General features: G+C 32.7%; 2 protein-coding genes and 1 long non-coding RNA gene across 3 annotated transcripts; 2 read left to right on the forward strand and 1 right to left on the reverse strand.

Annotated features, from left to right (window-relative positions):
- Positions 1-1,002: 1,002 nt before the first annotated feature.
- LOC139096112 (uncharacterized) lies at positions 1,003-7,966 on the reverse strand. The gene is made up of 5 exons (XR_011544924.1): positions 7,840-7,966; positions 5,359-5,674; positions 2,213-2,312; positions 1,775-2,152; positions 1,003-1,714 (listed from the first exon to the last, which is right to left on the reverse strand). It is a non-coding gene; the product is annotated as an uncharacterized lncRNA (long non-coding RNA).
- Positions 7,967-8,961: 995 nt separating this feature from the next.
- LOC139096542 (uncharacterized) lies at positions 8,962-12,423 on the forward strand. The gene is made up of 3 exons (XM_070648282.1): positions 8,962-9,542; positions 10,470-10,570; positions 12,145-12,423. Exons 1-3 carry the CDS (start codon positions 9,386-9,388, stop codon positions 12,421-12,423), a joined length of 537 nt encoding a protein of 178 aa, XP_070504383.1. The 5' UTR covers positions 8,962-9,385.
- Positions 12,424-20,117: 7,694 nt separating this feature from the next.
- Positions 20,118-22,353, forward strand: LOC139095678 (cytochrome b5-related protein-like). Its single transcript, XM_070647122.1, has 5 exons — positions 20,118-20,364; positions 20,422-20,850; positions 21,184-21,259; positions 21,513-21,603; positions 21,766-22,353. Exons 1-5 carry the CDS (start codon positions 20,170-20,172, stop codon positions 22,292-22,294), a joined length of 1,320 nt encoding a protein of 439 aa, XP_070503223.1. The 5' UTR covers positions 20,118-20,169; the 3' UTR covers positions 22,295-22,353.
- The last annotated feature ends 2,079 nt before the right edge of the window (positions 22,354-24,432 follow it).

The following is a 24,432-nucleotide window of genomic DNA, read 5'->3' on the forward strand; positions in this document are numbered from 1 at the left end:
AGATATTTCTTTTATTGGAATCAGGACCTTTAGGACGCACCCTGCCATGCTTATCAATCCTTATTAGCACTTAAGTCTTATTAAAATAGTGAAAATAATTAGCTCAAATGATGCCCAATAGAAGCTTTTTATTATAATTTGTAGTTCTAATCCAGTGGTGGGTGACTTAAACTTAAGAGTTGCTCACCACCGTTCTATTCAGTTACAAGAGTCTGACACTTTGATGCATTTTTTGAAGACTTCAACGGTTTTCTCGAAATTGGACAGTGTCAGATTCTTGATCAATAGCTTTATTTTCAAAATATTATCTAATAACTTTAAAGGTTTAAGTTTTAGATTTTTAATTAATATTATGTACTTAAAAAATTAGTCAAATTATCAAATATGAAAGGAAACTCACTTAATTCACTTAATAATCATGGTCAGACACTATTGAAGTGGTGTGCAATCTGCGTGTCGCGGCATACTAGTCCCGAAGAGACAAATTGCATGATTACAAGTATACTCACAAAATTGAGCATGTCCAGTCATATTGATTGAGTAAACTCATGAGCACGCTCATTTAGGTGAGTATGCACATTGCCTTTTAGGGAGAGTGGAATTTAAGGAAATGACAAGAATTACATGTCGTGTGCAGTCTCGGTTGAGGCCTACCATCAAGATGTGACGTGAAAAAGGAACATCTGTCCATCACTGCCTTATAGTGTCTGATCCATGTTTATTATGTAACGTTCTTAGAGGGGGTCGAGATATGATTAAGCCTCATTTGAAAAAGGTGTCAAAAAGTCGATTTTTTCCCGTAACGTAATAAGTGAAGAGCAATTCACGATTGCATGATTTTCAAAGATTTATTGACAGATTCCTAATTTGAATCTTTTATTTAGCATCAATCAGAATAATTAACATATTTGAATGTAAATGGATGTCTGCGCTGAAAAAAACCTTTAAACTAAATCTACTATGTACTTAATGTATAACTAAATTTAAAACAATCTAAGACAATATTATAATTCTTATTAGTATAATTTTATTCATATCAATATTTTACAAATTATTATAAAAATAAACATATATTCAAAATAGTTCGCAATTAAAAATTTTAAACGACTTTTTCAATTATTTTATGGTTCATATGGTCACTACATATATCACATAGCTTGAAGTCAACTTGAATTTCATATGAAATTAAGTCGATTGGAGTCGATTTTTCCATATAAAATACGAGTCGATTTTAAGCTCTGCTGTATCACATTAAATATGGACAGTTATTCATATTCTGTGGATCATCAATTTTGAAAAATTTAACAGTTCTTAATTCCTCAATAATGATCATCTTTTGATCATTTAGACATCATTAGCAAGGTCTTTTGATGCCGAGATTGAGATTGAGACTTCCGGGTAGTCTCGGTCATGGTATCGGTCTGGATTACAAGAAGATATCGTGACTATGACCTCAGGAGACCCAAATCATTAACTATTTCAACCACATAGTCATAAATTGTATTTTAAAGCATGTTATACTCTTAATCCTAACTAAGGCAACCAGATAAAACCCGATTTAATTATCAAATATTTAATTCCAATCCTAAAAGCTAATATCAATATCCTCATGTGTCAATTTCCTAGCAAATTCCATCGATGGTGTTAATGACACTAGCGAATTTCCAGTTTCTTCTGATATCTCCATCAATTTGAAGATTAAAGACACTCCGACCTAAAAAATATTTTGAATTTAATTTCTAGAAATTTGGACATAAATTCAACCTCAACTCACCACAAGTATAGCACTGTACATCATACCAAATGCAATAAATACAAATTTGACTTTCATAAAATAAAAATCAGTTCCATTTCCCCTCTCCATCTCATCCTCATCTGTAACAGCCATTTGATCATACTTTCTGACCCTTTGAATCTCACAAAATCCAACAATCATCAAAATACTCAACAATGTAATTGACAATAGCTGAAATGCGAGAATAAAGATTCGGAAGTTGATGTGCATGTCATCATGTGATTCGCCTATGCCAACAATATTGAATATTATGACTTGAAATGATGCAAATGTGATGGCTTTGAGGATTATGAGGTCATTGACGCTGTTTGGGAGACGGTAGAAGAGCTTCCTGATTATGATGAGCTGGATGAGGACCTAAAAAATTGGAAATTTTGGTTAAAAATTGAGGATTTTATGAGAATTATTGGAACTTACTACAAATGATACTGTAAGGTAGTAAACCATTGTGAATGGAATCATGACTTCATCTGGATTGTGGTCACAATCTGATCCAATTTTGAGGCAAATCTTCATTCTGAAATGGAAAGATTGAGTCAAATTAGACATACACACTATTCTACCCTCTCATCTGCTCATATACCCTCCAAACCCCATATACAATTCATACCCTTCATACTTCACATACCCGCATACTCTAAGTACCCTCCATACTTCCATCATAAGAAAATGGAAGGAAATTGTGGAAAATTGAAGAATTTTGCCTAAAAAGGTACCCCTGGGGGTTAAACCCCTCAAAAAATCCCAAAAATCCACAAAACCTCAATTCTCAATTCTCAAAATTCATTCAGCAAATCAACTGCAAAATAATCACAAACCTCAAACTCAACAGTCACACAACCTTGACAACAGCTCTTTTTTTTCACTATTTTTTCCGTTAAAATACAAACGAAAACATGCTGAATAATTGTATTGGATTTAAAGTACATAAATAAATCAGCTATATTATTTTTCGGCACCAAGAGGAAGTTCATTGGAATTTTTGTCATTGACATTGAAGAATAATTGAATTATACTCGATGTCGGACATAATTGGACATGATTGGTATTGTGATGATGACAATTTTTTGGTTTTGGCAGAAAGGCCTTGGAAGTGCTTGGTCAAGTGCAGTCAGAATGTTTGGAATTGAGTGGAAATTTAGATTTTTGTAGAATTTTTGACTATTTTTGGCAATTTTGTGATGTAATTTAACTAGTTTTGCTACATTCCTGTTCTTAAAACTGACCAAAATGTGTCCGGAATTCGGACAAGTTCTAATACCAGAACTGAAAAATTTGTCCACAATTCCAACTTCATTGACTAAATTAATCCATTCTGACCCTTCAAAAATGTTCAAATATTTTGCCAAAAATTCAGCAAAATTCAGCAAACAGCCACAGTTCATAATATTTTCACAAACATCACGCAGTTAGTGAACCAAGTCATTGAACTAAAAGTGGCAAAAGACACATAATTGTTTGCTGAAGTTCACTAACGTTGAGTATACAGTCTTATAAATTGGGTCAAACTTAAAACGTAAAAACAGTTAAACATCTGCAGAAACACATCTTAATGTGTAGTTTTTAATTAAATGTGAATGAATGAAGTGTTGGATGAGGATGAGGATGCTGCAGGGGTGTATTCAGGGGATTGTTCAGGGTAACCTCCTACCCACCGTGTATCCTTTTTTGGAGTACGTTCTTCAATTTGGTAGAGAATTGCTGGAAAAGTCAATTCCAGTCGACTGCTGGTTAGTCTCATTCTAATGACGACTAAACTGCATCATGATGACCGATGTAATTCAAAGAAATATTTTGAGGGTGATTTGGGGTCAATCCTTCAATTTTTGAACATAATTCTTCAATTTTCTTGGTTATTTTCTACAAAAACGTAGACAAATTGCTAACAAACGGAAGCCAGCAATAAAGTCAGGTTTAATTATCATATGACATAGACCATGGACCAAAATGAATCTGTACAGCCAGCGAAGAACATGAGCAAGTTTCAACAAAAAGGTCATCAAGTCATTAAATGCATCAAGCTTAAGTGTCGCATGTATAAAATTATAAAACAATTTATACTCGTCCAAAAACAACATAATTTGTTATGTAAAACAACATTAATTTTTGACACTTACTGCCTGATGTCCTTGATTATTAGAGTGAAAGGGACATAATAACAAGAAATTACTTCCAACTATCTTATGTAAGAAATGCATATAAAAATTTTAATTTTGTCACAAAAAAATTTAAATATAAAAATTCCAAAAAAGTTCAATGCCTCAACAGCAGCCAAAATATACAGCAATTTACCAAAAAACATGTTCTCTTGCATTGCTTTCAAATTAGTTGTTTATGACGGAAAAAATGTCTCTCGTTTGACCTTCAACGAAGAATTAAAATAAGTCTGTGTTAAGCATCGGATTAAGGGGCTATGCAGGTGTTACGTAACGTGGGAAATTGACTTTTTTGATAGCTTCTTCTAATTGCTTACTTAGGTCGTTGGTCGGACAGATCAATTTGGATTCATGGCCTCCCCCAGATCGTTCCTAAAGCTGGCTCTATTGCTGGGTTACGTCTGCCTATTTACAATACCAAATGCAATATTCGACAGTATCTCAGCAATCTATCGACAGCTACCTTCCAAGAGCACTTTGAAACTCCCTTCTAACTCTCCATATTTCACTATTTGAGGCTCATCCAAATCTGAACCCTTCCAACATCCCCAAATAGCGTTACATAACAACTGAATCTCCCTCCATTAGGTATAAAGTCTAAATGAGATCATAAACAGCACACACCAAAATAAGAGTCTATTTTATCATGATAAAAAAAATTAGCGAATTTGGCATTGTTGACTTAACTTGATGCTATTCATGGTCGATTGAGTTTTTGTGGTCTTGTGATTTCTGCATTTTAGATCTTAGTTTTGAAATTGATGTTGCTTTTTTGGGATTTTGATTGAAATTTGAGTAGCCTGGACCAGGGGCAGATTGTTCTGGGTTTCATGCTTTACCATATTTGGTGTACTACTATGCCGTGCCAGGAATGCACCGTGGCTCAATTTCAGAAGACAAACAGCGTAAAAATGACCGAATATCCAGCCCTGGCCCAGTGCGGCTATGACTCCAGGTCAAATTTGATAAAATACGGTTCAGGTCACAGTCAAATCAGCCGTACGGGCACACACCAAAATAAGAGCCATGGGAGATTTATAAGCATTGTTGACAACTTGAGCTATTCATGGTCGATAGACGCCATGAGCTTCTAATGTCGGATTTTGGTGAAGAATTTGTCCAAAAATGGGGAATGAATGAGATGGTGCGGGAAGGGGGGGAGGAGGGGTTAGTGCAGATGGGTTAAAACCTCTAAATACGCCACAAATCCACCCATGACCTGACATACTTAATTCCAATTTAATTTAAACCGTCAATCACGTCTAAAAGTTACTTTTCCAAATCTGTTGCACTTGATGACCTTGAATGCATCAGCAACATACTCACAATTATGCATTTATAGTTAATTTTATGCAATCAGGTTATCAGACCGTCCATAAAGTCACTAAACATTCACTTAATACTCACATAAATTTATGACTGTTTTCCTCCTTCAATCTTCAGGTTATTTACTTTCAAGAACACAAAAAGCAGCCACGACGTGATCGTCCTTGTGAATTAAATTGTCGACAATTAAATATCAAGTACAGTTGCCGTTTTGCTGATGTTTATTCTTTTTATTATGTTGACTATTCTGATGATGATGTTTAACAAGTTGTTGAACTTGATTTGCCGTTGTGATGTCTGTTTATGGTGCTCTTGATCTTGACAGTGGTTCTTGTTTTTTTTTGGAATATTTTTAGTTCATCTTATTTGTCCTCAATTTCACTGAATTTTAAGCTTTCTAAAAAAAGTTGTGGTTTAGAAATTTTGGAATGATTTTAACCCAAATTGCATAAATTGATTAATTGATCAGAAATTCGACCACAAGACGGCGTGGCAATGACTTGGTGTGTGCTTAGGATACCTTGTCAGTGTCACGCCAGCCTGGTGCCTTGTCAAGTCTTTTCAATTGACCGAATGACAGCATTAATGTGAATCTATTCCAACAACTCTAACAAAATTAATTAATTCATTAAATTGACTAGAATAAAATGAGATTTTTTAATGAATAATTATTTACGTCATGTCACGTACGTCCATCCGATTGTGCTTATTAAATAAATAAATAAGCAGCAACTGAGTTATAAACAGAAAAAAACACAAAAGAAGTTGAGATATGACTAAGAAGTTCTCTAAGAGACAAAGAGCATATTCTGGGTATAGCCACTTTTGTGAGCATGTCCATTTGCATGAAAAACGCATGATTTGAGTATGTTCATTAATGCAGGCATGCTGTTTGTATGTTAGAAGTTTAATTAGAATGTTTTGTGAATCTACAAACTTTGAAACACTGTATTTAAGATAAAAATGGCTAAGAAGCTGTCGAGTATCACACTTGAAATTGGAAATTGGCAAGCGGTAACCAGCGATAGGTCCTGGATTAGTTGTGTTGATAAGGATGCTAGAGTTCTCAATATCCCAAATTGGCAGAAGTTATCGAAAGATAGAGCTGTCTACAGACGTTCTTTAAAAGCAGCAATGGGCCCCGTGCGCCCCAGCCAAGGAAGTAAGTAAGTAACCAACGATAGTGCCAACTTCAGGCGCCGACTGAAAGAGGTTCATGAATCACACTTGATCTGATCGGTCAGCGAAGTAAGTAAGTAAGTAAGTATGGCAAAGAATATTCTATATCAAGGAAGTAACTAGAATGTGAAGTTGAATGACATTAAATATGCAAATATCAAATAAGGAATTAATTCTTCGAGATAATGAGAAAGACTTAAATGTCAATTATGAACTACTCTGATTTGATAGTTGACCAATTATTGACAATTGATTGAATATTCAAATCTAGGGAGTCATCAGGGGGTCTTCAGAGGTAATGGGGAGGAGGTCCTCTTTGGACAAAATACTCCTTAACTCCCTTCCTTCCTTTCACATCACAAAAATGACTTCATTCCTGATTTGAATTCATTATTTTCATATAAATGAGAAGATTGTAGCTTTTAGTGATTTAATCCATGGCCAGATGATGCCTCGATATTTAAATTGACAATTTTCTTGATGGAACTAGATCTCTAGGTAGACCTAAAAGCTCATGGGGTAACTGTGTGAGCAACGATGCAAAAATGCTGGGAATTAGAAACTAACAGAAGTCATCTAAAGTCTATCCGAGCTCTATACGAGGCAATGACCCTCCTTGTGCGCCTTCGTCAAGGAAGTAAGTAAGTAATCCATGATATAATTAACCAGAAGACTGTTGATAAAGTCAACACTGCATTTGGCAATACTAATTAACAGAACACGATTTCAACTAATTGACCAGAATGGCTTAACATCCAAATCTTCATATTTTGTCAACTGCTGTGCCACAAAATTCAACTTTTCTGATTATCTTAAATGCAATATCAATAAATTAGCATTTATGAATCTATAAATAAGCAACTCAAGGTACAAAGCAGCATGGACAGCTGATTTGACAATGAAATCATACACTTTGAACAGAGAGCCATAAGAACTGCCTGTTTTGAAGGTCAAATGTGCAAGAAAGAAATATCGAAAATGTTAATTTTCCGGTTTTAAGATTTAATGTGAAGATGATTGGATGTTAAGGTCGTAATTTGTATTGGATTCTGATATTTAAGAGCAGAGATGGTTGAAGTTTATTTTGTCTTAAAACACGTGTTTTTTTATGGATTGTGACATGATTTTGAATGGAAATTTGAATCTTTTTAAATTTTTAAAATTTTTTTTTAAATTTTTTTTTAAAATTTTTTAAATTTTTTAAATTTTTTTTTTAAATTTTTTAAATTTTTTTTTTTTAAATCTTTTTAATTTTTTTAAATTTTTTTTTAATTTTTTAAAGTTTCTTAAAATTTTTATAATCTTTTTTTAAATTTTTTAGGTTTTTAAAAATTTTCCAAATTCCACATTTTTTAAAAATTTAATTAAAATATAATTTTTGACCTTTTTCAAATTCACCAATATTTTTTCAAAATTAAAATATTTTATCCGATTTGTTTTCGCGACTGTTGCCGTCAAGTAAACAATATTAACTAAAAAAAGTGCTGAGATCGACACAAAGAACTGCTTTTATTGCTTTAAAACTTAATGCTTTTTTTTCTCTGTGTAGCCGGTGTTTCTGGTGGTGCTCATGTTTATTCATATTTTTGAGAGACCTGAAAACGTTGGAGTTTTGAAATATTAAAAAAGAAAAAAAATTCGTGAGAGAATTAATAAATTGAGAATTTGAGAGGAAAAAGTGGTTTTCAAGTTTTTTAAATCAAGTTGATTTTAGTCAAGTTGAAATTAATTTTTTTCAGATTTTTCAATTTTTTAAATTTTTCACTTTTTCAAATTTTTAAATTTTTTCAATTTTTTCAATTTTTCAATTTTTTCAAATTTTTAAATTTTTCAATTTTTTTAATTTTTTCAATTTTTTTTAATTTTTTCAATTTTTTAATATTTATGTTTAATTGTTTTCAAAATTTAAATTTATTTAAAAATATGTTTTAATAATTTTAGTTCTCTAGTTGATCAATTCAACAATAAATTTTAAAAATATTCAACCAAAAATAACAAATAATGACAATCTCATTAATAAAGTTAAAAATATAACAAAAAAACACAAAAGACCAATTTATTATTAAATCTCAAAATTTCTTCTATTTTTGCATAAATTTCTTAACAGGTGTCAAAAAATAAATCTTCTCAACTCTCAAAAAAAGTGGAAAAATTTTAAGTTTTTTCTCTGAGAAAATAATTTTCTTTTTCCAAATTATTAAAAATGAAAATTCTTTTTCCTGAGATGAAAATTGTTCAGATGAACATCGATCGGTGCAGAATCGACACTTAGTATTGAAAATTAAGTGGAATTTTTTGAAATTGTGAACAAAAAAAAAATAAAAATTTATAACAAAATCAATTAAAATATAACAATTTAACGTTGAAAGTGAAATTAAATTAAAATTTCAAAATTTTAAAAATTTAAAAAGTTTAAAAAAATTTGAAAAACAAAAAAAAATTTAAAAAAATTCAAAAAGTTAAAATTTAAAAATTTTAAAAACAACTTTTAAAAAAATAAAATTTTCAAATTTTTAAAAACCTTACATTTCCACCAATAATGTGTGAATCTGGATCAAATTATCCAAAAAAATGACTGCAAAAATTGTAAAAAAAATCATTCTCAAAAAACAAAAATTTCCACAGTATTGAATACACTTCCGAAAAATGTTTGAAACGGGCGCAATAAAATATTTCAATAAATTTAACATAAACAAAACTCGAAGTGAATTATTAAAACAAGAAAAAAGAGAACTTAGTGCTCAAAATACACTCAAATAAGTTAATAATGACTGATGAATTGTGAAAAATAATTCAAAATTTAAAGTTTTGAACTCAAAAATTTAATACAAAAATTCAAAAATTGCAAAAAAAAAATTCAAAAAATTATAAAAAATTCAAAAATTATGAAAAAATTCGAATTATATCTCTAATAAAAAACAGCATCTAAATGAGCTCCGCAACATCAAAAATGAGCATCAGAAAGTTTTGTTGCTGCTTTAGTTTGGAATTTGGTGCATTTACGATTGGAATAGTTCGACTTATATGGGCGTGCATTGATGGATTTGCTAAAATTACTGGCGGATTTACGCTTTTGTTTAATGAATGTAAGTTGGGCTTAGATTTGAAGAATTTATAAAAAATTAAAAATTGAAAAAATTGAAAAATTGAAAAATTGAAAAATTGAAAAATTGAAAAATTGAAAAATTGAAAAATTGAAAAATTGAAAAATTGAAAAATTGAAAAATTGAAAAATTGAAAAATTGAAAAATTGAAAAATTGAAAAATTGAAAAATTGAAAAATTGAAAAATTGAAAAATTGAAAAATTGAAAAATTGAAAAATTGAAAAATTGAAAAATTGAAAAATTGAAAAATTGAAAAATTGAAAAATTGAAAAATTGAAAAATTGAAAAATTGAAAAATTGAAAAATTGAAAAATTGAAAAATTGAAAAATTGAAAAATTGAAAAATTGAAAAATTGAAAAATTGAAAATTTGAAAATTTGAAAATTTTAAAAGTTGAAAATTTGAAAAATTGAAAAATTGAAAAATTTAAAAATTGAAAAATTGAAAAATTGAAAAATTGAAAAATTGAAAAATTGAAAAATTGAAAAATTGAAAAATTGAAAAATTGAAAAATTGAAAAATTGAAAAAATTGAAAAAATGGAATTGGATTTAATTTTTATTTTTTAAATTTTTTTAAAAATAAATTTTTCTAAATTTTAAACTTTTAAAAATTTTTTAATCATTTTTTTTTAAAAATGTTTTTAAATTTAAAAAAAAATAAAATTTTTCAATTTAAATTTAAAAAATTTCAATTTAAATTTAAAAAAAATCAATAAATCTCTTAAATTCCTCATCATCATCCTCTAAACTTCCAAATCAAATCCAAAAAAAAAAATGAAAATTCCTCAACAATTTCTCACAATAACCCACAAAGCATCGAGACTTAATCACATAAAATAATCACGCATTTCGCACTCCTTAACGACCTCCGCACAGAAATTTAAACTTCTTTTAATTTACATTTCAGATCAAAATAAAGCAGACGCAATTCGATCAATTTATTTTGGAATTTATATACTTATGGCCTATGGATTAAGTTCAGCGTTGCTTGTGTCTGGCGTTCTAAAGGTGAGAAATGATAAAAAAAAAAAAATTCCAAATTTATGTTTTCGATAAATGATGGAAAATTGATGATTGTGTTAATGAAAAAAACTTCTTTTTTTTTTGGATGTGAATTTTGAATTGAAATTGAAAATTTATTTGAACGATTTAAGGTGAAAATTGAGGAGTTGCAGGACGTGTTTGTGAAAAATTTTATATTTAAAGTTTTTTCACCTTTTTTTTTTAAGAAGAATTGAGTCGGAATTTTAAATACATTTTTAGCTGGAATATTGAGGAATAAATGTTTGATTCAATCGAAATTTACCTTTTGAGGTAATTTCCTTGATGCGGGAGGTTACAAGAAATATGAGTTTTTAACATCATTCAACTCCTCTCTACACATTTACCTCTGAACTGTGATCCATTGCCTCCATCAAATGACGCCTAAAGCTGGCTCTATCGCTGGCTTCCGTCTGTCAATTGCCAATACCGAATGCAATACTGTCTCAATCGACAGCTTCCTTCCAGAAGCATCTCAGCTCATTTTAAGCAACACATCATAATGACGAAGTTTGTAAATGAACTTGCTAAGAAGTCTTACTTACTTAGTTACTGGAACCATGCTTCGACTTGGAGCCTAGGTTGCTACAAAATGCTTTCCATCTAACTCTATTGCAGAATTGTCGAATCTCAAAGCATGCACAAATTCTCTGTTATGACATCTAACATAGGTATTCCATCATTACCGTTACGAATTCTTGACGACAATTAGTTAAATGACAATTTTCCTTGCATATTGTCATGCTGCGTTTCCACAGAACATTCGGAAATTATATAACATGCAGGTTAAGAACAACAGGCCTGTTTTACTTGCATTCTAGATGCGCAAGCGGCAGAGAGTATGGCAGTACCTTATATCTTGACCAGGCTATCGGAATGCGTCATTTGTCTTCAGAACTGCAGTTGTGGATGAACCCAATAGACAATTACACATTTTGGTACGAGATTTTGTAACAAAGGGTTACAGTGGGGTGTGGGTAAGCATTAAAGCGATGGAGAGGCTCAAAACCGACATTCTTAGCATTACGTAGTTCACGAATGTTCCCCAAATTACACCATCTCCTAGTCAATTCTAAGCTAAAATCTCAAACATCGAAATCAAGAAAAATGCGCACTAAACTTCAAACCCAGCACCCAATTAAAACTCAATTAACTGTATAAAAACAATTAAAAAGATGTAATAAAAAATTGAAATCGTTTGAAGTTCGAAGGCATCCAGCTGAGCAAACCCTGACCTTCATTGAAACACAAAAAAAAAGGAAGACATTTAGTCGTTTTTGGGGGAATTCTTTTAATTTCACACACATGTGTAAAAAGCTCTCAATTTACATGCGGGGAATGAAAAATAAGAAGAAGTAAAAAAGAGAATTAAAAATAAACAAATAATTGAAAATTTCCTCATAAACTCGTCTATAAGGTACAAAAGAATCTAAACATTTCAATTTCTACTTCACACCACATTAACTTCCATCAATTTTCACAAAATCTTTTTTTCTTTGTTTAATTTTTTTTCCTATTTTTTTTTTATAATTCTTAAATAGCGTCAGGTGGAGTCAATACAGTGTTATCGATACACAGCACGCACAACCACATGCATCTTATTCATCATATCCCTTGCTATAATCATCAGAATGAGATCAATGGTTAAAATGTTTGATATAAGTGATGCAATACTTGTACTGCTGTATACGGCAGTTGAGATTTATAGTCTGTATATTGTTGGATCACTTTATGATCAGTTAAAGGGTAAGAAGGTGGTTACGAAAGAGAAAGAGCCTGATTATGATGTGACGCCGATGGATTTTGAAAATTTTGTATAAAAAAAAAAATAACTTTATTTAATTATTATAAATTTAAATGTAAATTTAATTGATTTAATAAATTAATTTTCAATATTAAATTTGGTGACTCTTTACTTATCATCTTGTGAATTAAAGTTGGAACAAGCGTCTGGCACATGTTTTGTCGTCAGTCAGAGGTATATTCAGGGAATATGAGAGGAAAGAAGTATTGGATTCCCTAGCAAGCAATCAGCATGCTTTCAAGAGCAGAGGGAGGAAAGAGTAATGCTCGCGAGCATGCTCAACTAATACATCCAAGTAAGGCAAGCTCTCAAGAGCACATGCGCCACTGCATCTGATAAAAGAAACTGTTCTGATATTAATTTGATAGATATATAAAAACATGATACTTTTTAACCATAATTAGGGATAGTTTACTTATTAAGTGACTCGAAAAATTGACTCCCTTCCCCTGTCAGTAACAGAATTTCGACAGAAACTCGAGTTGAACAAAAATACATTATAACTACTTAATTTCTAGTTGATATCTGATTCTAATGCATATTGGTTTACTTGGGATATGGATATTTGACCCTAACTGACAAAAAGCTTGCTTTCAAGAGTAGAGTAAGTTGAAAGCATGCTTGCAAGCATACTTGGCTGGTTGTACAGATCAATTGCGATCCATGATCTCCCACAAGAGTCACCTGACGTCAACCTGGCTCTATCCCTTACTTCTACTAGCCAATTTCCGATTTCCCATGAGCATGATCTTTCTAGAATATTTAAGTTGAGGACGCACATGAGCATGCTCATCTAGTTAGGGTAAGTATTTGCAGCTTCATCCCTTCTCCCTTCCTAAGACCGTCACATAAAAAGCAAACAACCCTCTTAATTAACTTATAAATTATTTATCAATCTACAATCCAAGCAGTGTCTGTCAATGCAAAGAATAACCCAATCAGTCACCGTCGAAACATCAAATAAGCCACTAAAAATAGAATGAATTTTAATAAAGTTCTTCATTTTTCTTTAATTTTTGCAGTATTTTGTAACAAATTTGCGGCCAAAAAAATGCAGCCAATAAAAAATTACTCCTGGGTTTCAAAAGCATTTCGTGATGTTGTTGATGTATTTTATGTCCAAGATGAGATCCGATTTGATGTTAAAATAATTTGTCGTAATATTAAGACAGTTAGTACCATGAATGATATAAATTTGGCTGTACTGAACGAAATGTATCCATTTAAGCTGCAATATAAGGATGTAAATGCAAATTTATATTTAAAAACAGTTAGTTCATCAGTTATATACTTTGTAGAGTCAATGTATGACTATGTTAGAGCTCATGACTACTTAATGATTAATAAATATCCAAAAACATTGCGGAATTTGTTTGTTTTTGAGAGGGGCTACTACGACCTCCTTAGAGATAATTTAGATATTTATATTCCAAATCCATCAACATTATCGCTTTATGGAACAACTGAAAATTATGAATATCTACTCATCAAAGACCTTAATCAGCTGTACCTAGCGACAATTGAATTTTATACACCAAAAGCATGCAATCAGGCACAACTCGTCCTCTTAAATACATTCGATAAAGTCACACAAAAATGGAACAAAACATTGAAATTTTATGAAAAATTTCAAAACTTTTATGGATGTCCAATAAGAGCAGGTTTTGAAGAAGGCTTATTTGATACATGTTGGCTAAGAACTGCCAATATTAGTAAAAATTTTAATGTGACAGGAGTAATTCCAGATGTTATTAAAATGGTATCAAAAATTTACAATTTTGAAGCATATGCAGGCAGATGGCGAGCTCAAGATGTTGAATTAGTTATGTTAATGTCAAGACCATTGGTAGAATATTTGGGGATGCAATCAACAGCACCATTTGGAATGGAAAAGGATGTTGTTGTAACGACACCTGGACAGTTATATACGTCATATGAGAAGCTGCTGTTGCCATTTGATAGTGCTACATGGAAGCTCCTTCATGTTACATTTGTGGCTACATTTATTGCTATATTTATAATTAAACGTATGCCAAAATTTATTCAGGAACGAATTTTTGGTGAAAATGTTCAAACGCCGGTGCTGAATGTCATCAGTACATTCTTTGGAATTAGTCAGTATAGAGTGCCAGTCAGGCACATGCCAAGGTTCATTCTCATCATTTTTGTCTTCTTTTGCTTAATTTTCCGGACCTGCTATCAAAGTAAATTATTTGAATTTATGACAAGTGAGCCACGACATCCACCACCAAAGACGATTCAGGATCTAAAGGATAGAAACTATAAAATGCTTTCAGATTTAGACATCAATGAATTAAGAAGCTTAATTGGATCTGATCTTAAAAAATTGTAAGTTTAAATTTGATTGCTTAGCTGACACGTGTGCATGTGCATGTGTACATCCACAACTGATCTATATTAATGTTAATTAAGCTTTAATTCCTCAACAGGCCAAAAGTTTACGTTTTCGGTCAACCGAAAAATAAATACATAGAAAATGTTCTTTTAACAAGATCACAAAACAGCACAGTTAATCTTGCTGTAATTGTTTCAGCATCGGTACTGTCCAAACTTTTGTCAAATTATAAGCAAAAATGGCATGAATTGCCAAATTTTATTATTCAAACATATCATTATGGATTTATGTTGGGTAAAAATCATATTTTGTTAAATCACTTCAATAAAATTACACAACGATGTACATCGGCAGGCATACTTGAACATTTGATATCGACTTGTAAAAAATTGAAAAAATTTAAATTAAATGATAAGAAAAATTGGTCAATTTTGAAATTTAGTAGTTTAGAATTTGGATTTGTTATATGGATTGGATGTTGTATTATTTGTACGTGTGCATTTATTGGTGAACATCTAGTAAGGAGATGTCAATTGTCAAAAATTCCATACAAAAGGGTACAATTTGCAAAAATTCGACCCAATAATGCCAGATCAGTCGATTATGAGGTAGGAATTTTGACAGATTTGAGCATTTTTCGGGTAAAACGTCAGTGTCGAGTTGACGAAAGTTTAACGGATATTGAGGAAATTAAGCTGTCAAGTCTGATGAATCTTAAACTAAGAGACAAGGCAGTAAACTCCAATGCAGACCGACCCTAAAGTTGTGTCTCACCAACCCTGAATACATAACTTTCATGAGAATTTCAAAATGTAATATTAAATATTAATTTATTATGAATGTTTACAGCACAACTTACAACCCAATCCCTTAAATATATAATATGATGACAAACAATTTTTGTGTTTCTTTTTTTTTTATCATTTAATAAACAATATTTACTTATTACAAAGAAAATGCTTTAAATATTGCTGTTGTTATCTGGATATTTAGTTATCAGGATGTACGGTGATCTCAAGGTCTGACTTCTGACCCCAACTCCTATGAATACGCGTCTTAATTGAGCCAAGTGGACTTCGAGTACTGTTTTTATCATTAAGTAAGGTAAACATGAGTTTTTACGACTACAATTAGCCATATTTGATCTTACTCGACAATATTAGACCCTATTAAACCAGACCAAACTTTTTTTGACCAAAATTGACCCAATTTTAACAGATATGAACCTTTTCAACTAAACCTGACTGTATTTCACTGCTTCTGACCTTATTTAGCCATAATTATCACTATTCGACCAAACTGGACCCTATTAGGCTCCACCTGATCCCTTTCACCCATATCTGACTTCATCTTACGCAATTTAGTCATACTTACTCATATTTGACAAGATATGGCATTATTAGAATATACCAGATCCTTATTTATCCATTCTTGACCATATCAAACCCTATTTGGCCCTATCTGACCTTATTTGATTACATCTGACCTTAATTAGCCATAAGTATCCTTATTTAGTCATTATTAACATTATTTGACATGAACTAACCCTATTTGGAAATACCTGAGCCTTATTTGTCCATAGTTGAACCTTATTTGGGCATATCAAACTTTTTTTGACCATATCTGACCCTACTTCACTACACGTGACCTTATTTAGTCGTACTTAACCCTTTTTGATCATATTTGGCCTTATTTTACTAAACTTGATCCTAGTTGACTGCATCTAATTTTATTTAGATACCATAATTACTCATATTTGACAATATGAGACCCCTTTTTGTCCATATTTAATCTTATATCACTTCACTTGACCTTATTTGTCCAAATTTAATACTATTTGACCTAATTTGACCCTACTTGGCCGTACCTGACCTTATTCATTCATACTTGACCTTACTTGACATTGCTCAACTTCAAAAGTAGTACCTGGTCATTCAACTACTTCCATGAAACTGTTAGTTATACATGCATTATCAAAATTAAAGATATATTGTTCAACATCATTAACAATGCCTAAAATATACCTATTAAATTAATGATTTTTCATTTTATTCTTCATTTGAACCTTCAAAAGTAAAGAAGACATTATGAATTGTTGGAAATTGTGTCTACTTCTTATTACAATTGCATCGTGTGAGCAAAAATTGAAGCCATTTCCAAATAATACTTTAATATTAAAGCCATTTCAAGAAGTTGTCGATGAATTTTTCATCAAAAATCAAATACAATTTGACATTATAGTCGCTAAAGAGACATTTGGACATGATTTAGACAATGAACTTATAGCTGAAATAAAGGAATTGAATTCATACAGATTACATACTTGGAAATCGGATCTTAATTTTAAATTTGGAATTAAATATCCATCAATTATTTTCGTCGACAATTGTATTGACTACATGACCATCCATTTTACGACACAGCTGGAAAATCAATTTCCAAAAAATCTAAAATTTCTAATTTTTATACAAAATTGTCAGCTTGGATTTTTGAATGAAAGTATTCGGGAATTTGTTAAGGAACAAAAATTGTCATTTAGGCAGAGTCAATTGGAAGCATTTGAATTCATCCTCATCAATGACCGTAAGTTCCTGCATCTTGCAACTGTCGAATGGTTCACAGCCAAAATATGCAATCAGCCACAACTCGTCGTTCTTAATTCATTCAATAAAGCCACACAAAAATGGTCAGAAAAGTTGGAAAATTATGAAAAATATCGGAACTATCACGGATGTACGCTCAAGCTGGGTCTGATTGAGCAGACTAAGATCCTCTGTTGGGGATCATTAAAACCACGTAGAATGGACCAAAAAACACTTGAAACTTATGGAATTATACCTGAATTATTTCAAATTGCATCAAAAATATTAAATTATCAAGCTGCAATTAATGTTGGACCTAAATTTAATGCTGACGTCTACATTGATGTTCGTAGGATTCTATCAGCAGAAGAGGGATGGCTGCATATAACCACAACATTTTTGGAAATTCGTGACATCATCATATCCACACCTGGTGAGCTATACACATCATATGAGAAGCTATTGCTGCCATTTGATTATTGGACATGGAAACTCCTAAAAATTACATTTCTGGTCGCATTTGCTGTCATTTTTGTTGTCAAATATATGCCAAAATTTGTACAAAAACGAGTTTATGGCGATAAAGTTCAAACGCCAGCACTGAATGTCATTAGTGTATTTTTTGGAATTGCGCATTACAAGCTACCATTCAGAAATATTCCACGATTCAAACTCATCTTGTTTGTCTTCTTTTGCTTAATTTTTCGGACATGCTATCAAAGTAAATTATTTGAGTTCATGACAAGTGCACCGAGACATCCACCACCAAGATCTATTGCTGAATTAAATGCAAATGATTACAGTGTTGTGACGCAATTGTCTGAAAGATATATTGTGCCTTTACTTAAGGAAGATGCGACTAATTGGTAAGTTCTGATGGGTAATAGACTGTATGGTTATACCCACTTAATTTTGAGTTTAAATTGAATTTTCGCCAATTATTATCCTACCAACCGACCCCCTGATCATTTCATGTACACCTCATGTACGGGATTATGTCGATTGCCCATTTTCATTCCATGCCCCACTTCTTAAATTCTCTCGTGAATACCATAGCCATAATGTATAGTCACTAGCTCTAATCATACTGAGAATTGCTCAAGGATTGTTGTAGCCAATAAATGCAAAAAGGCGAGAATGTAAGTATTGCATGTCGGTGGGATCTTTTTTAAGGACATAGTGTGTCTGGAAGTTAACTTCTTGACTAATGTGACTGGTTATTCTAGATTATTTCTGACGTGTGTTTTAAAATAATCGGTTATACTTTCCAAAGTCTTAATTTTGAGTTTAAATTGAATTTTCGCCAATTATTATCCTACCAACTAAAAACAATAAAGCCCTCCTCTACGAATTTTGAGCTATTGAATGCAAAAACCCCAAATCTCTAAGTGCTTCCTGCGTAGAATTTTTGTCTAGCCATGAAGCCAGTCATAGCAGGGCTTCAAACGCATTGCTTTTGAAGGAATATAATCAGTGGGCAAACGTATCAGTGGGCAAACGTACCAGTGGGGAAAAATACATTCAGTGGGGAAAAGTACCATGTCAAAACACCGTACCAGTGGGAAAAAATCAATGGGGAAAAAATCAATGGGCCCAGTGGGCATGTAAAAAGATTAGTGGGAAAATGTCAGTGGGCAAACAATCAGCATCAACCAATAAATATATACACCACATGTACCAATTAACCCCATTTTTTTCTCCACAGGCCAAACATCTTTCGAGTCGAACCCGATTACTATTCACACCTTTTAATGACACAATCACAAAATTCATCAGCAAAACTTGCCCTCATCATACAAACAATGACACTTGAGATGTACTATCTCAATTATGGTGTTGAGGGTAAATGGCATGTTATACCAGACTATACACTTCAAGTCAGTCAAACGGGATTTGCATTTGCAGCCAATAATTATGCATATCATGCATTTAATGAGATAACTGAGCGATTGACATCGACAGGTGTTATGCATCACATGTTTCGACAATGTTTTAACGGAATGAAAATGCCTAATGATAAGAAAAAATGGTCAATTTTGAGGATAACAAGCTTGGAATTTGGATTTATTATATGGCTTGTATGTTGTGGACTTTGTTTTGTTGTGTTTATTGGTGAGACTTTATATTCAAAGATTAAGAAGTTAATTGGTAAGATTAAAGATATTAGAGGAAAAGTTGAAGTTAAACGGGTTGATAGGTATAAGGTAAAGGCAAGCAGAAAATGAGGGGGATCAAATGGGGACTGTGGGGGGTGATGAAAGTACTGTAGTGGATTCATAGTAACTTGAAAGCATAGGAATTATCTATTTTAGACGGAATGGGGTTACGACGTTAATGAGGCAGAGAATATGACGTTAGTAGGATGTAGAAGATTACTTTAGGTAGGAGGGGGATGACATTAGGATGGAGGGAGATGACATTAGGATCGAGGGTAAGACGTTAGGACAGAGCGGATGAGGTTAGGAAGGAGGAGATGGTCTTAGGAGGGCGAAGATGACGTTAGGAAGGTTGCGATGAGGTCCGAGGTCAACCTTCCTCCATTTCCTATTTTAACCATCACCCCTAGTAAGCTGTATTCCTATACTTATCCAAATATTGATCAAAACAGAACTGTAACCCAATAATAAATAAAAGAAGATGTTTATGCCTTAAAACTTGTTATTTTATTACCAGTTATACCGAAACTGCTTAAAATATTTGTCTCATCTGTGCAAAAATTAATTCACCAAACAGGTTTCACATACTTTCCATTTTTCAGCTTAGTATGCTTTATCATCTTCAGTTTAGATTCATCTTCTCGTGTGTTTAGATCCAAAAATTAGCAATGGATCATTCATCGGTGCTCAATAAGTATCCGACGTACCGTGACAGCCTAATTAAAGGTTATTGGCTTTATCTTGAGGGTCGACGGATGGATGACAATGCTGAAGGGTATTGGAGGGTTCATGATAAGCTGTATGATTTGGAAGGATTTGAATTGACTCATCCCGGTGGACATGAGTGGATATCGATGACAAAAGTTGGTGAATTTTGAATGATTTTAAGGCTGAATTTCATGAAATTTGTTAAATTTTAGGGCACAGACATCACAGAACTGTTTGAATCACATCATATTAGTCCAATAGCACCAAAATTACTGGAAAAATATTTCAAAAAAGACGCAGATGCACCACGGAACTACAATTTAACATATGACGAGAACGGCTTCTATAAAACATTAAAACGTCGAGTCATGGCAGCACTTCCAACATTAGACACAAGTGTCATTTGGATATCAAAAGCCACATCTGATGCTGTTCTTTGTGGCTTCTTCATTGCATCGATATTAGCAGCTAGAGCTGAAGATTTTTACACAAAATTACTGTTGATAGCCTTAGCAGCAAAGTTCGGTGCATGGATCATTCCAACGTCACATAACTTTAATCATCAAAGAAATAATTGGCGAAGATTTAATGCTAATTTTGTTATGCTTGGATGGCGAACGTGGAGGACAACACATGTTATTGTGAGTATGACTTGTTTTGTGGAAGTCGGTCACAAACAATTCCGGGAAGTATTGACTAAAATAGTCTAAAAAATACGATTTAACCGGTGTCAGGCTCAAGACAGGGTCAAGCTTGGTGGATTCCGGACTCAAACTTCATGAAGTTCGGATGCAGACCCATTTGAGTCCTATCAACTCTGTCCTATCGCTCTGAATTTTGATATCATCTTTATTCATCAAGACAAGGCTATTAACCTTGCCAAATGGTCAAATTTCGATTTGACATTGAAATCACCTTTTTTGTTTATATTTTGAATATTTTACATATTTTTTGTTGCTTTTTATCTCTTTTAGTCTCATCATATGTATTCAAATTCATTTACGGATATGGAAATTACGGTCCTTGAACCATTTGTTCAATTGCTTCCAGGTAAGAACTATGACAAATAGGATTTATGGTAGTAATGTTGAGTAGAACAGGCTGTAATTAGTCGAATGAGTTTTTAATCGGTCTAAGAGTTCTAGAGACCCTTACCGAGGATGTCACGGTTACGGTTAAGTCTTGTTATCATTCTCGGTCTCGGTCACGGCTGCGTCATGACTTTTTGTCTATTCTAATCCCAATTTACCACTCATTTGTGTTGATTCTTTAGTATTAATGTTAAAATTATTCATCCTTACAGTTCACGGCCGGTCAAAGTTGGAAATGACTCTCAACTACTTGCTTCTGCCTGTCTCATATTTCTTTCCATTCCATGGAGGTTTCATCTTTAGGTATGTAGAGTCTGCTTATTTCCGAGTAAACAAGCTTCTATTTGACTGATTCTAAGGATGATAAGTCACAGCACAACGTTACTAGTCATCCTTAAAAGTAGACATTCAATTAACCTGCCCACTTAAGCTCTGAATACCAATAACCATTACTATATCCTTTAGATACCTCGGAATCTTTTACGCCAAGAACTACAAGCTTCATTGGGATGAAATCTTAGTCTTCCTACCTCCAATCTTCATGTTCCTTCTTGGCAGTTCTTCCTACTCATTGTCAAACCTCTTGGACACACTAATTCTATGGAACATCATTATTGCATTCGCAAGCTTCCTCTTCGTCGCAGTGGCAGTAAGCGGAGGTCATCATAGTCCAACAATTGTTCATGAAGGCGACGACATCAAAAGCATGGACTTTGGAATTTATCAAATGTTGACAACTTTCGACCGAAAAGAAGCAGCATTAAACCTTCCTATTGCAGTTCTCTACTTTGGCGATCATGTATTGCATCATTTATTTCCAACATTAGATCAAGCTGTGCTTCCGCAGTTGAAGGACATTTTGGAGAAGACTTGTAAAGAGTTTGATGTAAAATACTTCAAATATGGAGCAGTTAAGTCATTTTTTGGACTTTTGAAGCAGATTTCTAAGACTAAAGGTAGTAAAATTAGGGATGTTAATATAAATCAGAAGTGATAAATTGTGTGTAGAGATGTAGGATGGAAATTAGGAATAAAGAATAATATTTTGAGAAATTATAAGAATTTTTAGAATTTTCATCATTGATGACTGTCTTGGTACAAGCTGCTGAGATATACCTGGTGTGTATTCTGGGACATACCTGGGGTGTATTCAAGGAGGAATTAGTGTTTACCCCTGTCCGGTCTTTCCAAGAAAGTATATCTTCATCCCTTCATCCCCTCCACTCTTCACCTCCCTACCCCTCAAAAAAGACTATCTTTCTACTCCTCGGTCAGTTTGCCTCTATCATTGGTTTTTGATCATTTGGATAGATCAAGTGTGATCCATAACCTCCCACAGTAGTCGCAGGTCGCCTAAAGCTGGTTCTTTTGCTGGTTTTCACTTGTCAATACCAAGCGCATCACTATCTCTATCGAGAGCTTCCTTCCAAGAGTTCTTTGGTCATCCACGAGTTCTTTTACTGTAGAATCCGAATCCAAAATGAAGTCCTGATTCTGGTTAATAATATGATGATTATCGTCATCGAAAAATCGTCAAATAAACCAAATGCTTTTACAACGTCATTGTCATGATATATACAATATGGGGTATAATATTGACTCCTAGTTTCCCCTTCCTTCCTGAATTCAAGTTTCCTATGAAGTATGAGGACAATGTTGACATTATATTATCACAAATTGTATCAATCTTATCTAATTCATGGCCTTGTACATCAATTTCCTTTATAATATATTCCCTAAAAAATCCAATATGAATTTTACTTCTTGTTCAATAATTGTTGTAGTAAGGCACAATATGAATTTAATGAAATTTCTTCAATTTTCTTTAATTTTTCCTATTTTTTGTGAGGATAAAAGCTTAAAAAATTCACAAATTTTGACAGCTTTTGGTGACGTTGTTGATGAACTTTTTGTCAAGCTTGACCTTCAGTATGAAGTCGCGATTGTTAAGAAGGACTTTAGGTCCTACAACGACTTTTATGACTTCTTCCTTGCATCAGTCAGTGATCGTCATTCATTGAGTCTTAGTTCCATCACTTTAAGTCTCAAAAAGGACATAAGCATGTATACATCCACAATATTCTTTGTATCAACATGCATTGACTATGGACAGCTTCATTTTAGAGCGGAATTGCTTAATGAAGCACATAAAAAGTTGAAATTTTTGGTATTTGTTGCCGATTGTGACTTGATGATGATGAACACTACCCTTAGTAATTTGATAAAAACTCAAGAATTGAATTATAAATTTGGACGAATGGAACAATTTGAGTTCATTGTCATCAATGACGTTGACTTCCTGCATCTAGCGACTATCGAATGGTTTACAGCCACAGCATGCAATGAGCCACAACTCATAATCCTCAATTCATTCAACAAAACAGCACAAAAATGGGGCAAAAAGCTTCAAAACTATGAAAAATTTCAAAATTTTCATGGCTGCAACATCAAAATGGGTCTGCAAACGGATCTTGATGGATTTTGTTGGGGTGCAATCAAGCCACCTGATGATAATGACCAGGAATCTACAGTCGTTGGACTTAAACCGAAAATATTTCAAATTTTATCCGAAAAAGTCAATTTCGAAGGTCAAATACTGGCACTAGAAAATGGCAAAAGAGTCGAAAAACTTCCAGAAATTCTTTTTGAAGTTCTTCGCTTTACGACAGACGATTTGGATACGCTGCACATGACATCAACATTTATGGAAATTCGTGACATAATTGTGACGACTCCTGGTGAGCTGTACACGTCATATGAGAAGCTATGGCTGCCATTTGATGAGTGGACATGGATGTTGCTGATATTAACTTTTATTGTGGCTTTTTGTGCCATTTTTTTCATAAATTTCATGCCAAATGATGTCCAAATGACAATTTATGGTGACAATAATCAAACACCAGCTCAAAATGTTGTGAGAATATTTTATGGAATTCCTCAATATAAGCTACCGGACACAAGTTTTGCTAGATATATCCTCACACTGTTCGTCTTCTTTTGTTTGATTTTTCGGACCTGCTATCAAAGTAAACTGTTTGAATTTATGACAAGTGAGCCGAGACGTCCAGCACCAAAGACTATTGAGGGTCTGAAGAACGGTGGATATAAGGTCTACACGGCGTTGAATCCAAA

Source organism: Chironomus tepperi, unplaced genomic scaffold, assembly GCF_022539635.2.
Source record: "Chironomus tepperi strain 1889 unplaced genomic scaffold, CSIRO-AGI_Ctep_v1 contig_34, whole genome shotgun sequence".
Lineage (NCBI taxonomy): Eukaryota > Metazoa > Arthropoda > Insecta > Diptera > Chironomidae > Chironomus > Chironomus tepperi.